The sequence below is a fragment of the Streptopelia decaocto genome, assembly GCF_964273445.1.
Source record: "Streptopelia decaocto genome assembly, chromosome: 12".
In the NCBI taxonomy this organism is placed as follows: Eukaryota; Metazoa; Chordata; class Aves; order Columbiformes; family Columbidae; genus Streptopelia; species Streptopelia decaocto.
Genome location: NC_138667.1, coordinates 16,319,185 through 16,333,936, shown reverse-complemented (window position 1 = coordinate 16,333,936; position 14,752 = coordinate 16,319,185). Strand labels below are relative to the sequence as shown.

Sequence of the window (14,752 nt, the reverse complement as noted above, 5' to 3'; positions counted from 1 at the left end):
GTGTTGGAAAGCATTTTTAATGTAGAAACTGGACATCATCCAAAAACTGTATCTGAAATATTTTTCATTCTCTTGAGGGATTTTTTTCCACCCTTTTTAGAAATATTTTAACCATTGAAAGGCACATTGTCTGATGGAAAAACCTAGAATTTTGCTCAGTGATAGTGAATTTAAAAGGCAGGGAGCACGAGCTGGCTGTACATAAAAAATCATATAACTGAATCTCTTAAGATATAATAATTGGCATGAAATGTGACACAGGCATCATTGGATAAAATATTATGGCTTCGCCAGCTGCTGTTACCATTTCTACCAGCTAATATAAAGAAATGTAGCCTCAACTGGAAACAGACATTTATTTCCGAAACTCAAAAATAATTTAGGTATCATTTAGTTATAAAAATCAGTAAAGATTTAAAACACAAATCAGAGCTGCTGTATATATTCATTCAACCATAAATATATACAACCTGATATCCATGATTCAGTTTTAATATGAAAAACATTAAAAAAAATTACACATGTATTAGCTTTAGAAATTGAACTAAAGGGAAAAACAGACAAAACCACCATTATGCTAAGATGTGTTACCTAGATATCAGAGCAAAACCATACATGACAGGAACATCTGAATTTCAATCCTGGCTGAAGTATTTACTCACGTCATGTCTGCACGTTGATAACATTTGTCAACACCAGAAAGTGGGTTTGGAACCTACATGGGTCCTGGTAAAAAGGAAGAAGATGGGGCTCCCTCTGAAAATTGTATACCTTATCTAAACATTTTAATACACTTCAAATTGTGACAAATAGTATTCCTGTCATTTCTATGCTCTAAATAGGACATGGTAAATGGTTATAAACCAGCTCATGCCAAAACTTTGTTGCTTATGTGTCCCTATGCTGGTCAATTCTCTAACTTTTTAGTGTGGAATAATATGCCAGCAATGAATCACATAGCCATGTGAGGCTTGGATGATGGCTGAAATTCTGGCTTACCCTGTCTTTCAACACTTGAAATATTACGGTGATTTGAACATACTGAAAAGCAAAGACTTAGCAGGACGGACCATTTCCAACCCCCCGGCCCTCCCAGAGCATCCCAACTTCAGTTCACTCTTCATCACTCATTGGAAGCATCACCTCTGCTCCCAGATCAGCTCATTTCTGAACGTAAATAAAATGAATCTAAATAAAATAACACCACTTAGATATGAAAACCTCAACTTGAAACTTCATTTTTCATTACTTTTGTAGTTTAGCAGGAACTGAACTGCTATGCAAGAAGCTAATGATCATTCAGCATTATATCTTCTGTAAACAAATGTAACATAATTTCTCTTTATTTACTGCAGAGTCAGAAGGTTGGATTTTAATGTGCTGTTACAGTTAGTGGGGTTCCTGAGTAATCAATGCTAGTACCACTAATTTTTGTAATTGTTTCCTAATTTCACATTCAGAAGACACACACACACAATTTCTTCTTCAACAAAATTCCATGCGATGTATGCAAGTTTTTATACTTTATGCAAAACTAGACAGAAATGATGGTTTAACTTTGAAAGGTCTAGCAGGTCCATTTAGAGAGCGGTTTCAAAATATGAGATAATACTCCAGTCAATGAATTTTACTGGACTCTAAACCAACATTCAAATGTTTGACTCACTCACTTCTTCCTGAACATAGAAACTGATGTGAGCACCTGTGTTAGGAAGCAAAAGCAAAACCTCTGCAGAGAAAAGATTTATAAAAGGTTAAAATATTAAGTTAATGCCCACAGAAATCAGTATATTTCTATTTCAGGGCATAACACGTATACAAAGTTTAGAAGATAAACTCTGTGATGCTGGATTAACATCTTCCTCAGTTTTGTGAAGTAGCAGGATCATCAATGCTGATCAATAATGCATAACGCTACAGCATAGAAGAAAGAGTTGAGAAGCTTTACAAAACGCCCATGGAAAGTGGTAAAAAATTCCCCAGACTCAGGGTTACTCTGTCTGTAGAGGTAAAAACACTTATGAAGAGTAAAACCTTAAAGAAATCTCAACGCTCACACCCAGTGCTATCGTTAGCTATGATACTACTAAATGCAAATATCAAAAAACTACTCTTCTTAGAGTAATTTTTCATTTACTTTTAATTAAGAGTCAGAAGGCGATAGGTTCCACTGAATTTTAAACCTTGGATGTGTTTATACATCCTCTTTATTATTTTGAGTGAAATTAAACAGATTAAAATAGCTTATAAAATAAATCAGAGGTTCAATTTTTAGAAGCCACAAAAAGAAAAGAGGCATTTTCAAACCTAATTGGGCTTATGTGCATGTGGCACATTAACATTCAAACAAATTAACAGCTAAACAAAAGTCAGTATGAGAGCTCAGGCACTTGTCTCTAATTCATATTCATGTTGAGCGCTATGCAGAGCCAAATTAGCTAATGCCATTGTGTGCCTGCCATGGCAGAGCTGGAGTCAATCGGTCCTCCAGCAAGAAGCAAAGAGGAGGGGACAGACACAACGCATTGCATCTCATTCCTCAAGGTCCACATTTCCATTTACTCTAATAAAAAGAACAGAAACTTGCTTTCCACAGAGTTTGCTTTCTTTTCTGTTTAAGATAATGGCAGATTTTAAGACATATTCCTATGGCTTTAGAAGTTCTAAAAATATATGTTCGCTTGCATCCCTCACATGTATCACAGGACATGCAGGTGTCCTGGCTACTGTGCAAGCTCGGCACAGGAATACAACCTTCCTTCTATCCTCTAGCACCTCAAACTTTAGACCCCAAATATTCTTTAATTAAAAATAAACTAAAACTATTAATATGTAATAAAAATAATCTCAGTAATTGCTGCCAATAGGCAGCAAATCAGTGAATCAGAACAACACTTATTAGAACACAGGCCTGACAAATACCATTTAGTATCATTTACTATTAGGTGGAGAAGATATTACCCTAAATACGATGTACACTTTGGGAGAAACACAAAAGTGAGCTACAGCTTAATTCTATGTTCTCGATGTTAATCTTAAAAGTAACAACTGGAGATGAAGACTGAGAGAACAGGTATCCTTTTTGTTGTGGTTCCCTTCTTTATCTTATCACCACACATGGGAGTCTCTGACAAAGATGGAAACCAGCCTGAATGGAGACAACAGTCACAGATGTGCTAACACATCAGACTTGCCAGTGCATGAGGTTTATTGTTTTCCACAAGGCAGGTACATCTAACACCAAACTGACCAGTGTGAAGTCAGGGACAGGGTTTAGAGGTGGAATTGACAGTGCTGGGTTAACAGCTGGACTCGATCTTAAAGGTCATGAGGATGGAGCCAGGCTCTTCTCGGTGACAGCCAGTGACAGGACAAGGGGTAATGGGTACAAAATGGAACACAAAAGGTTGCACTTGTATTTGAGAAGAAACTTCTTCATGGTGAGGGTGGCAGAGCCTGGCCCAGGCTGCCCAGGGAGGTTGTGGAGTCTCCTTCTCTGCAGACATTCCAACCCACCTGGACACCTTCCTGTGTAACCTCATCTGGGTGTTCCTGCTCCATGGGGGATTGCACTGGATGAGCTTTCCAGGGCCCTTCCAATCCCTGACATTCTGTGATTCTGTGTTTTCCAATCAAAATGATGCTATGAAGAATCATCCACTATGTTTTTAACCCATGCAAACTCCTCCCACGTTTTTGCAGGTGTGTTTCTGACAGCAGCCGGTTGCTGCTGCGGCTCAGGTTCCACTCCTAGGGGCACGTTGAGCCACCGGCTTTGCCACTTTGCAGCTAAACGCTTCCAGCGTGGCCACAAACCACGGGTGCAGTGCTTCAAAACGGCCTGGCAGACTGACTCACAACTCACAGCAGTTTTCAGGCTGCCATCAACCTTCCGAAGAATGGGAAGGGCAAGGAACATAAAGCACAGACCCCTGGCTGCACTGTATGCATTGGAGGAGAACCCTGGAAGAAGCACCCCATTCAGTGGAAGAGTTATTTTGGATCTGCAATAAGAAATTAGACAAATATTTAAGTCATAATGAGGTGTTATTCTTCTTCAGCCTGATTCTGGCATCATATTTTAATATCCGTCCCCAAATGTATCTATTCCAAGACACAAATATTACATTTCCAGTAGAACAATTAATTGTTACTACTATACTTCAAATTTTGCAGATTAATCCAACTGATGTACTAAGCAGTTAAAAATAAAGATTAAATGGTGAAAATAGCCACTGCAAAGATTCATCTCAAAGCTTGGGACGTACCAGGCAAAGAAAGCACTGGAAGGCCACATAGCAACAAGTGTGTTATCTTGGGTGAGAATGCAATTCAGCATCTAACAAACTTTCAGTGGCACGACCTGGAAACCCACACGTCTCACTGGTTCTTCACAGTCTCTACACATTCTGATCTCCTGAACAATTTTGAAATTAAGGAATTTGCAAAGACTTTACCCACACGTGGCCTTTGAAGCACACTGAAGTTTAGCATATCGCCTTCTAAGGAAATGAAACAAGAACTCCTGTGTTGTCTTTATTTTACAGTTTGTTGGCCTACCTTCCTTGCAAATGTAGTTGCAATTTAGCTGCTTCATTAAGTAAGATCACGGAATACAGCGATTTTTCCCTGAAAGGTGACATGGAACTTTTTGGGGGTATGAAAGCCTAGCACAGAATCCTTACTCAAGACCATATGGTTTCCAGCTAAGTGTGCCTTTATTTTGGCTTGGCTGAAACATTCTGACAGAAGTGTCAGATTTTGACTTTATGCAATGTCTTTTTCAGTCCTCAGAATGCTTTTAACTTTACTTTAGACTGTGAAAAATTCTTGCTAGGAAGAATTATATTTCCCAAGCTACGTACAATGGCACAGGCTCAATAAGAATTCAAGTTTTCAAAAGAGGAGGAATTGATAGGAGTAAAAACAGCAATAAATTTCTAATATCTGAAAGAAACTTAGACATGTAATTTTTTTCCCTGCACTATTTCATATTTCTTGAGAACAAGTTTGGCTAAATAAATCACAATAAAACTATCCAAAGCAATTCGTTACCTTAAAATAAGTTTGGCAGTTATTGCAATAGACAGTGTTTTATTGCAGATTTCAAATCACCATGAATGACACCACATACATCATCATTCCGGAGATGATGGTCTAAATGGGACTGCTGTTGTCAAAATCTAAGCTGTCTCTTGTCTTTCTGCCCAGGCTGATCTAAGCTTTTAAATTGTTCACCAGCTTAATTCAGCATGTGAACAAAAGCAAAGGAATTCTCCCTCTGCAGTGGTCTAAAATTTATTCGTTCAGTTTAACACACTGAAGGCTTAGACCATTTTGTCATATCTCATAAAACGTCCCCAGACAGTCTGGATAAGACCTTCCAAACCTACATTTGTAGGAAGTTTACCGACCCCAAGAATAACACGTATCTTTGATACTATTAACAATAACCAAATGTTGATACAAACCTCTCACTGATACCAGACAGATTTTTTGAGTTGATTAAATGAAAAATTAATTTACTTCAGAAAGTGCATACAGCAATCTTGAAACATGAAACTACTCACAATACAGCCCTCATGGTCTGCGCTGAGTTATTAACTGCTCCAACGCCGTCAAAGTGCAATTCTAACTATGTAACTCAAGCACAATATACTACAGACAAGGCATCTCTTAACATTTTGCTAAAGATAACACATTCTTCGGCAATCAACAAATTTGCCACACTTCTCAATGCAAGGGCACTCTTTGCTCTAATGTTTGTGTGGAAACAAGTATTGGGTGGCAAGACTAATCCCTCCAACACAAAAGCGCTGGCTACATCACCACAGCTCACATCTGTGCTGCTTAGTGGTTTTTTTAGATTCAAACCATTCCAGCTGTTTTTTTTTTTTTCTCATCTTGGATATTTCATATGGTTCCAAGCAACTGCAGTATCACTACATCTCACAGATTTCAATGATACACCCTTGTAGCATCTCTTTGAGACAGAGAAATGCTTCCACCTTTTCAAGAGGGGAGACTTAGGTATAGAAAAGCAGTTTATTTGTCCAACAGTTATCACTGAAATCAGGCAATGTAAGTTCTTCTGCCCAAATCCCACAGTAGCATCTTTAAGACTAAAGATCCCTTTTCTCATGGCCTGATCCACAACACCCTCCATTCTCCACAATGGCTTTATTGCCAGCTCTCCACAACTCTTTTCTCAAATCCAGAGGCTGGATCTTATTGTATCTGCAGTTTTGCCCATAAACAGGTTTGAAGTTTGGTTCATATAAAAAATATGCTAAGGATCTAAGCCCGAGGGCCTAAATATTGAAAAAGAATTTCAGACACCGTAACAGAATTAAATCCAGAGAACAGACAGAGCTAACCAGGACTCACAGTGTCACCTGCATGGGACACAAGGGCAACAGGAAAAGCCAGAAAACTCTGGCAAGAAGAACAAAATGTCACTGCAGAACAATGATTCTGGTGCCTTAACTGTTGTCACAACCAGGAAAAAAACCAGTTGTGCATATACCCAAATATTTCTAATGGAGCTCCCCACAGTCACTATATGACTAGGGAACAAAATCCCACTGAAAAATGGGCATGGAGGAAACATGTTTTATTTCTCCTGTGTGTGGGGAAAGGAGAAGTCTTGAGTCCTTGCAAGAACAAACTTGCTTTTCTTTTGCTAAATGCAGAAAAAAACTACGATATAAGCCACTTATTTAAAGCATTAAGATTTTGTGACCCTTTTGACTCCCATAGGTGGATTTCTTGTTACAGAAAATATATAGATTTAAAATAAAAACATATGACCTGCTAGCATATGGATCACTTAGCACTTTTAGAAGATTTAAGGTTTATGCATTTCAGGGCAAACTGCTCCTGTAATAAACATTCCTGTGTTTTGAAAACGTCAATACCCCACTTTTTCTTCCCTCTCTATGTGGGTACAATAGGCAGAGTACTCTGGGAAACAGTTCTGCCTGGAAACGCTGGCCAAAGTTAACTTCAAAAGCAAGTAGAGCAGCAACCCACTATATCTAGGGCTCCATTAGCCAGCTCCACTAACAATGTTGGCCATCTTCCAGAGAAGCACTTTCCCTCTTCGCGACCCACAGGGAGCACTGCGATTGCATGCTAGCAGGAGGAAAGGGAGGAGCACAGAATGGGAATAATGAAGGTGGCGAAAAACGCAAGGATTTTAGGCAGTACAGCAGTACTTCATTTTTAATGGAAGCAAAGTTGCTCACTTTCGTGCATTAATATTTCCCCCTCTATTCTTGTTTTAACTCAGCTAGCAGAAGTCCAGCTGCTCTGGGCACAGATTAAGCCTCAATGGTGTCTCATTAAAACGTGTGCCGCTAATCACATTTGACTTACATGTACGAAAAATACAAGCTCCTCTCAGCTGAGCTGAAGCACTGTATGCAGAGCCGCGTTCCTTCAGGGCACACAGCTGACTAAAGTTACTGGGGCCTCAGGCACCAAAAACTGAGCTGCTTCAAAGAGAAAACACTCGTAAGCAAACTGTGTTATTAATACCTCATTTCTACATCCCGGGTCTTTCCCCTTTGGCAGGTTCACTGGGAGTCGTCTTCTCTTGCACTTACTGGTCTTTCTGCGGGTGACAGAACTGGACTGGAAGCTATAGCAGAGATCAGGCAAAAGAAGATCCTCTGCTTGTCAGGATCAGAACCCTGGGGGAGATTCCTCCAGAGAAACCCAGGTTCTGTACAACAGCTGACAGTCTTGCTCCATAAAGGGCTCAGAAACTGAAACAACTACAGAAGTGCCCAGCAGGGAAGAACCTGCCAGAGGTCTGGGTGACGGGTCATGGAAGATCAGCAAACTAACTCCTGCCTGTCAGCCACAGCAAAAACATTTCTAAGACCTACCTGCAACACACGAGAGTAAAACTTTGCAAAAGAAAGTAAAAGCCAACAGCAAGCACAATGGGTAACTGAACTTAGAGAAGGAGGCTGACTATTTCAACGCTGGAGTCAATACTGTCCTAGAAATGAGTCTGCCAAAGAGAGAACACACAGACTGTGCGTTACAACAGCTCAGTGCAGCTGCAGCAGAGGGAAACTGAGGCAGAAACACACACTGAACAAAGGAGAGGCTGTTGAGAGGCAGTTCCCCTACTACAGCCCTTTCTGTGCTGCATCTCGGCTCTCTCCCCTCCCTCTTCCCCTTGTAACCTCCTGGTGTTAACTTAAGCAATATTTTACCCACTTGGATATAAACATATTTAAACATCATTTACTAAAATATCGTTTTGGATGACTGGACAGAGAATACACAGTCATTTCACTTGCTTCTGTGTGCAAGTCCAAACACTATAAATCCCTGCCCAGTTTATATTCTCATTTCCTCTCTGTCCGCTCTGATGTGTTGTGTCCCAGTCCTGGGGCCACCTGGGGGTATCTGAATTAGCTACAGAGCTAAAGCCAAATAACTTCTGAGTTGGGAAGTCAACCCCAGTAGAAGTGTCTTGCCTGTGCAGCTTGCTCCTAGCCAGGAGGTTTGCCAAGCCCAGAAAGATGCAGCATCGCAGCATCAGCAGTGGGTTCGGACCAAGCCAGAAGTGTAGTGTTCAGTAAATGTCATTCTCTTTCTTACTGAATCGTTTCCAGACAGCAATGAGGGATTTGGCCATTTCCACAGCATGTTGAGTAACAGCCCCCTAACTATTCAACAAGAGCTAGCAACACTTAATATATATTTCTGGCAATCTTCCAGCAGGATTCAGGGCACAAAAAAAAAGGCCCATCATTCTGCATTCTGGCTCAGAAGTTTACTGCAACATGTAAGTTCAGTACTGAGTAACCTTCTAATATTAGCACTAGACAACAACGAGTTATAGAGGTTGTTAGAATTATCCAGTATTCAGAGAATAAAATTATGGCAGCTTTCAGAAATGAATTATACTCTTAAAAAATCAAACAGTGCTACATGAATATTAATAAGATAAATGTTTTAAAACTGTCTTTAAAATTAACACAAGTAAATATTCCAGTTGAACTTGCCCTCTTATCTCAGCCTGGGGCTCTTTCTAATACCCTATTCTAGTTCATTCTCCACATGCAGCTTTTGACCTTCTATTGCTCTTTTTACCCATTAAAAGCTCCACTGTTTTAACAGTGCTCTGGGTAGCCAGGTTGAAATACAGCTGCATTTAAATTCTACTTGGTGCTAAAACAGTTTCTGTGTTCTATAAAGAGAAACAAATGGTTGTCAAGAGATCCACCTTCCTTTTTTCTTCTGTATGAAGTCACATTTTAGTCCCCTTTCAGATTAATAAAGTAGTAATGACAGTTAAGAAATATAAACATTTTCTTAAGAACTTAGGTTCTTCTCTAACTCGTTTGGAAAACAAACAAGCAACAACAACAAAATCCAACCAACCAATACAACAAAAGAGAAAACAAATAAACCAAATAACTCACAAGAGACCGCAATTTCAGTTCCTTAATATGGATGAAAAATTTGGGTGTGGAAGTATTTCCTCTCTGATTAACACCACTAAAAGTGTGTCTGAGTTAGGATGAGGTGTTTGTGTGCTGTGATGAGCTGGGGGCATGGATTAGCCTACAGGTGCACATGTACAGCAGATCAACAAATGCACTGATTTGAAGAAGAGACCAAGTCAGTAATCTTGGGGGTGTTCATCTATAAAAGAACTTAGTGGAGACATGTTCTCCCTTCTAACCTTCATGACCAATTTTTCATTTACAAAACATGAGATGCTTCACACAAGCTGACAATTGCACAGAGAAACATAGTTCTCCCCTCCCGGACAGCACATTATCATTTTTATTTCTCTGACATCCAAGCTGTCCCCAAATGCCCATTCAGTTCTGTCTTCTACTTACAATGAAATGAGAGATTTCAGGCCTTTGAATGCGTCAGGTGCAATGTCAGAAATCTGATTCTTGCTGATGTCTCTGCAAAGAGAAGGCAGGATTAAAAAAAATATTTGTAAACAGGAATTTGACAAAAATATTATCACTGTATTTTATTGGAAGAATGCACTTGATGCAAAACAAAACTAGAAGTTCACGTTATCTCAGAGACATTATGAGCTATATAAGGACACAGGCAAATTCCAGGAACGATCAGAAAACACCAGCCAGTACAACAGGCCATAGCCTCAACAAACCGGCAGCTCCCCTGTTAATACAGTCTTTCATTTTACAGACATTGAAACAAAGAGTTTTACGAAGACTTTTGAAGAACAACAGTGTGGTTGCCCGTTGAATAAAAACAGCTGATAAACCTTCTTAGGAACTACTAATAAATGAAATTGCACTGTGACTCTAAGGGGTGGCCCTCAAGCATGGAGTTTGTCTGAATGTTTAAAGGCGGGCATGGAAGGGTCACTTTGTAACAGTACAGAAGACCATATTTTGATTATCAGTGGAATTATAGATAAGGTGAAGGGAGGTTCTGAGGTAGCTGGAAAATGCTAGCAGGACATATATTCAGGAAGATGATGGGATTAATGCTGTCAGCCTGGTGTAGACATGAGGGAAACAGCTTCTGAGGCAGCAACACCCTGTTTGTCTAAGAGAAGAAACCTTGTGGTGAGATGATAAGACTCTACTGAGGCGGGACTTCTCCCACACCACCTCTGTTTAATACCAATGGGAAAGGTGGTGGGAAACAGACCACACAGCCCCGATCCCAAAGCAGGCACCAGCGGCGCTGCGGAGTTCAGCACCGTACCAGGGATGTCCGGTTTCTAACGGCCTAGAGAAAACAAGCGGCGCAAAATTCTCCCATGACCTTCACCAGGCAGGTGAGAGAAGGGCCGGCACAGCACCGGCAGCTCTGCCCAGAGCTTCCAGACACCAGGGAAACCCTCCGAGCATCTGGATGGGAATCGCGGACCGTGGGAGGCAGCAGCACTGCAGGGAACGCCCAGCGCGCTGCAGACCCAGTGAGATTCCACCCTTTCAGCTACGATGTGAGTGGAATGCAATGCCAGCCTGCAGTCATTTTCAAGGGAAGCTGTGCTCCTGGTTTGGGAAACAACCCTCAATTTTAATCACAACCAAGTACACAAACATAAATACAGATTATGTCACTGTTTCTTCATACATGGAGTCAAGTTTCCTACACTTGAGACTCAGATGCTCAGAACTGGGTGCCTTATCGTGACTGTCACTGCAAACCAATGTTTCTGTCAATCAGGTCAAGCAGGTGCTCAGCTACAGGCAGAGCTTTCAGCCACCTCGTTGCACTCACTGACAGGTGGTATCAGCTTGTGTCACTAGTATCAAATCTTCCCACTGATAGCTGAAGGTGGAGTAATACAGCATTTCATGTACATCTTCACTGTTATTTCCACTTGGGCACATGGCTAAAGAACCCAGTCAGACTCCAAATAAACATCACTTGAAGAAGGAGTTAAGAAAGTACAAACCATTTCCATCCTATACCTGTTTCAAGCTACAAATTCTGTCAGTTAAAATTTTAGCAAAGTCCTTGAACTGTTTTCAAAACTAGCCACAAAAAGTGGGGTTTTCTTTGGTTCTTTTATAGGGCTATGAAACAGCTGCTCTGCAACCTACTGATGTTTTCTGTGACGACATCCTGCCTACGAGGACAGCATTCAGTGAGGCTTTCCAGCTCTTCGGCTCAGCCCAGAGCAGCCAAAGTTGTGACAGTCGAAGTAGGAATGTTTATTTTTATACAGCTTTTTGTGAAACTTGTTTAGAGTGCCTGGTGGCATTTGCTGCTTTTTATCTAGTAATTCTTATGTATGCAGAAGTCTGATGTCACTCTGTGCTATCTGTTTATTGAGGAACACATTAAAACTTATTACGGTGTCATGAAATCATGAGTTTGCTGAACAATGACAAGCATCTGAAAAGGGGCATCTTGTTTTTGAAACAAGTATTTCAGCACTATTTTGTTGATTTGCTAAATTTCAACATTTTCTCTCTTTCTCTCTCCCCAAGTCTGGATGCTAATGAGCATATAACTAATGGTGCCTGAACGTGCATAAATGTCATGCTGGGTGATGACACTCATTCACTTCATGCAGATCCACTACAATCAGCATTAGAAGATAATTAGACACATTATTTCCTTTCCATTAGGGTCCAAGCTCCACTGCTGTTGGATAAAGAGGCTCCATCTCCTTCTGACTTGACTGAGGCAAAGATTCAATTATGTCCTTGTACTTTGTTCCCTTCCTTTGGTCTGCTTTGGTAAGATCATCCTCTTCTGTGCTTGATTTACACCAAGACATGGATTTTTCTAACCTGCACAACTAAGCCTCATTTTCATAGTTCAGGGTATCTCTGAATCACTCAGTGGAAATGTGGTTCTTTAGCTGGAAATGTAATAAACTTATCAGGATTCCACCCAGGCAAGGAATACATTAGTCACCCTACGCTTGTCTCCCTGCACCTCTGACAGCACGGCAGAAATCTTCTTTGGAAAGGCTGTTGAACACCCGTTGGGGGTGGTTGTGCTCAGCGACCAGCTCGGGACAGAAACTGGGTTTGACTTTGCACCAGGGGAGCCAGGATGCCCTGTGAGTCACTGTATAACATATGCCTGTATGGCTTCAATGTCTTTACTGTAAAAGGTTTTGAAACAAAACAGATTTATTTTTAGACGCAGCCAAATGCAAAGCTATTCATAGCATTGGATGAATATTCTCTTTGTCAACTAACATTATTAGGAACAGATTACTTGATTATCTCTAACATGTAAAATAGACCGTACTCATTTGACAAGAGTACTCAGCAAAAATCCATGTCATATATGGTTTAGTTTTGAGAAGCAGCTTAACATAAGTAGGAAAGCTACAGAGCCATTGGGAAGACTATGAAATCTCAACGTGTTTTCTGCTAATATATGGTAAAACTGACAACATGAAATGGCACTACAAGCAGCAGAGCTAGAGAGGTCCAACCCCATCTTTCAAAGCAGTCTTGTGCTACAAACTTGTTAGCTAAAAGCTTCAGGAAAGCAAAGACAAAATGTGGGAGATAATGCCAGAAACTTTGGAACTCGTATGCTGGAAGTTACAAAACTATGGCACAAGCACAACTGCTTTGTAAATGAATTCAAAATGGGATGTCTGGGCTTGGATACTTCATGCAATAATGACAACAACTTCTGTCTCTGGAGATGGGATGTATCCCCTTTGAGCCCCTCAAATTTCTTCTAATGCCCTTGAATAATTAAGCACAGAGCTGCGACCTGTTACATTCACCCCCAAAACAGGGGAACCATCATCCCAAATGATATAATCCAACTGCATATTTGAATCCTACAGGTGCCAAATCTTCCTTCTGAGACAGCTTCAAGTAATTAATTGTGTGAGAAGATGTGGCCAGTTATGATGAAGTCCAAGACACCAAAGATTTCCAGCTCCTTCACTATAACTCAAGCACCAAAGCAACTCTCTCATCCTGGATGCTATTGAAGAGACATTCTAAACAGCAAACTTCAGCTAGATGCAAATACAACACTTCAATTAATATACATATATCTGCTATCATCTTCTACTAGTAATATTAAGTCATATAAGATTATCTTAGACAACTGGCTCTTACCTAAAAATGAATCTCAGTTATCCAATTATTTAAGGAAACTGCATAATCTTGTAGGAAGTATTCAGTAAACAATCAAAATACTGGGAGAGCTGCAAGTGAGCATGCTACTGTCCTTAACATTCTTGCATATTTATTCATCGGGAGCAAAATACAATACAGTTCACAACGTTATGCGAATGCTATCCTCTAAATTATATAAAAATATTATTATGAGTAATAGTGAACACTACTACTACTACTGATGCTCTTCATTTGTACCCCATGTAAGGCATCAATTAAATCAACCATCTTCACGCTACTGCACTGCTCATTAAAGTGACAGAAATTAAGAAAGTCCGACAACTTCTGTATTATCGAACATGTCTTTCTTCTATAAGGAAAAGGATGGATAATTCATTGTTTTAAGAGGCAGTCTTTTGATAAAGTATATCTTTGTGTTACCAGTACTGGGAACCTTGCACACTGAAAAGATGATGTTAATAATCTCTTCAAACAGTGGAACAAACTCCCTCAATTAAACTTTATGCACAAGAGTGATGCCCAATTTAGAGCCTCGCTGTCCAGCAGGAATAAAACTTTAAAAAGGAGACAGGGCAATAACCAAATGGCAAAACATCCTATTTGTTATGGGACATTCTGCAGCCTTCCTATCTATCCCAAGTTCTTATACAAAACGCTGTCACATTAATGGAGCTTTGATACAGATGTGGCACAATAACTGATTATTTAACTAATAATAATAAGTGGCACATTGGTTGTGCAGCTAGTCAAGTTAAAGAACATTTTTTGGTGAACTCCCATAAAACTACAGTTCAGCAGTCATGAAAAATGGAAGGACATTAAAACATTGCCAAAATCTAAAATTAGTCACACCTCAGAAAGAGCTAAGTAGTGACTTTAATAATGAAAAAGTTACAAGTTAGGTCACTGAAAAAGGATCCATCATTTTTCACTGAAATTACCGCCTTGCTATCTAATACAGTACTTCTTTAAAAATACATACAGCTATATCCAAAGTGAGACAGAAGAAGAGAGACTCTATAAGATTGATGATTTGACCTGTTAAATATTAAGATTCGTATTTACAGCTCTTCAGCTCGAGGAACTTAATAAATTTGGACTGGCAAACACGGTAATTTTACCCTTAAATCCAAAGGTACAGCACAATCTCATTTCAC

General features: G+C 39.9%; 1 protein-coding gene across 2 annotated transcripts in view; it reads right to left on the bottom strand.

The window, feature by feature from the left end:
• Nucleotides 1–14,752, bottom strand: part of SLIT3 (slit guidance ligand 3) — a 482,015-nt gene that overhangs the window by 142,652 nt on the left and 324,611 nt on the right. For both annotated transcript variants that reach the window (XM_082064057.1, XM_082064056.1), the window contains one exon: nt 9,873–9,944. In XM_082064057.1, coding sequence (XP_081920183.1) covers nt 9,873–9,944 — 72 coding nt within the window. The remainder of the gene's footprint in view (nt 1–9,872; nt 9,945–14,752) is intronic.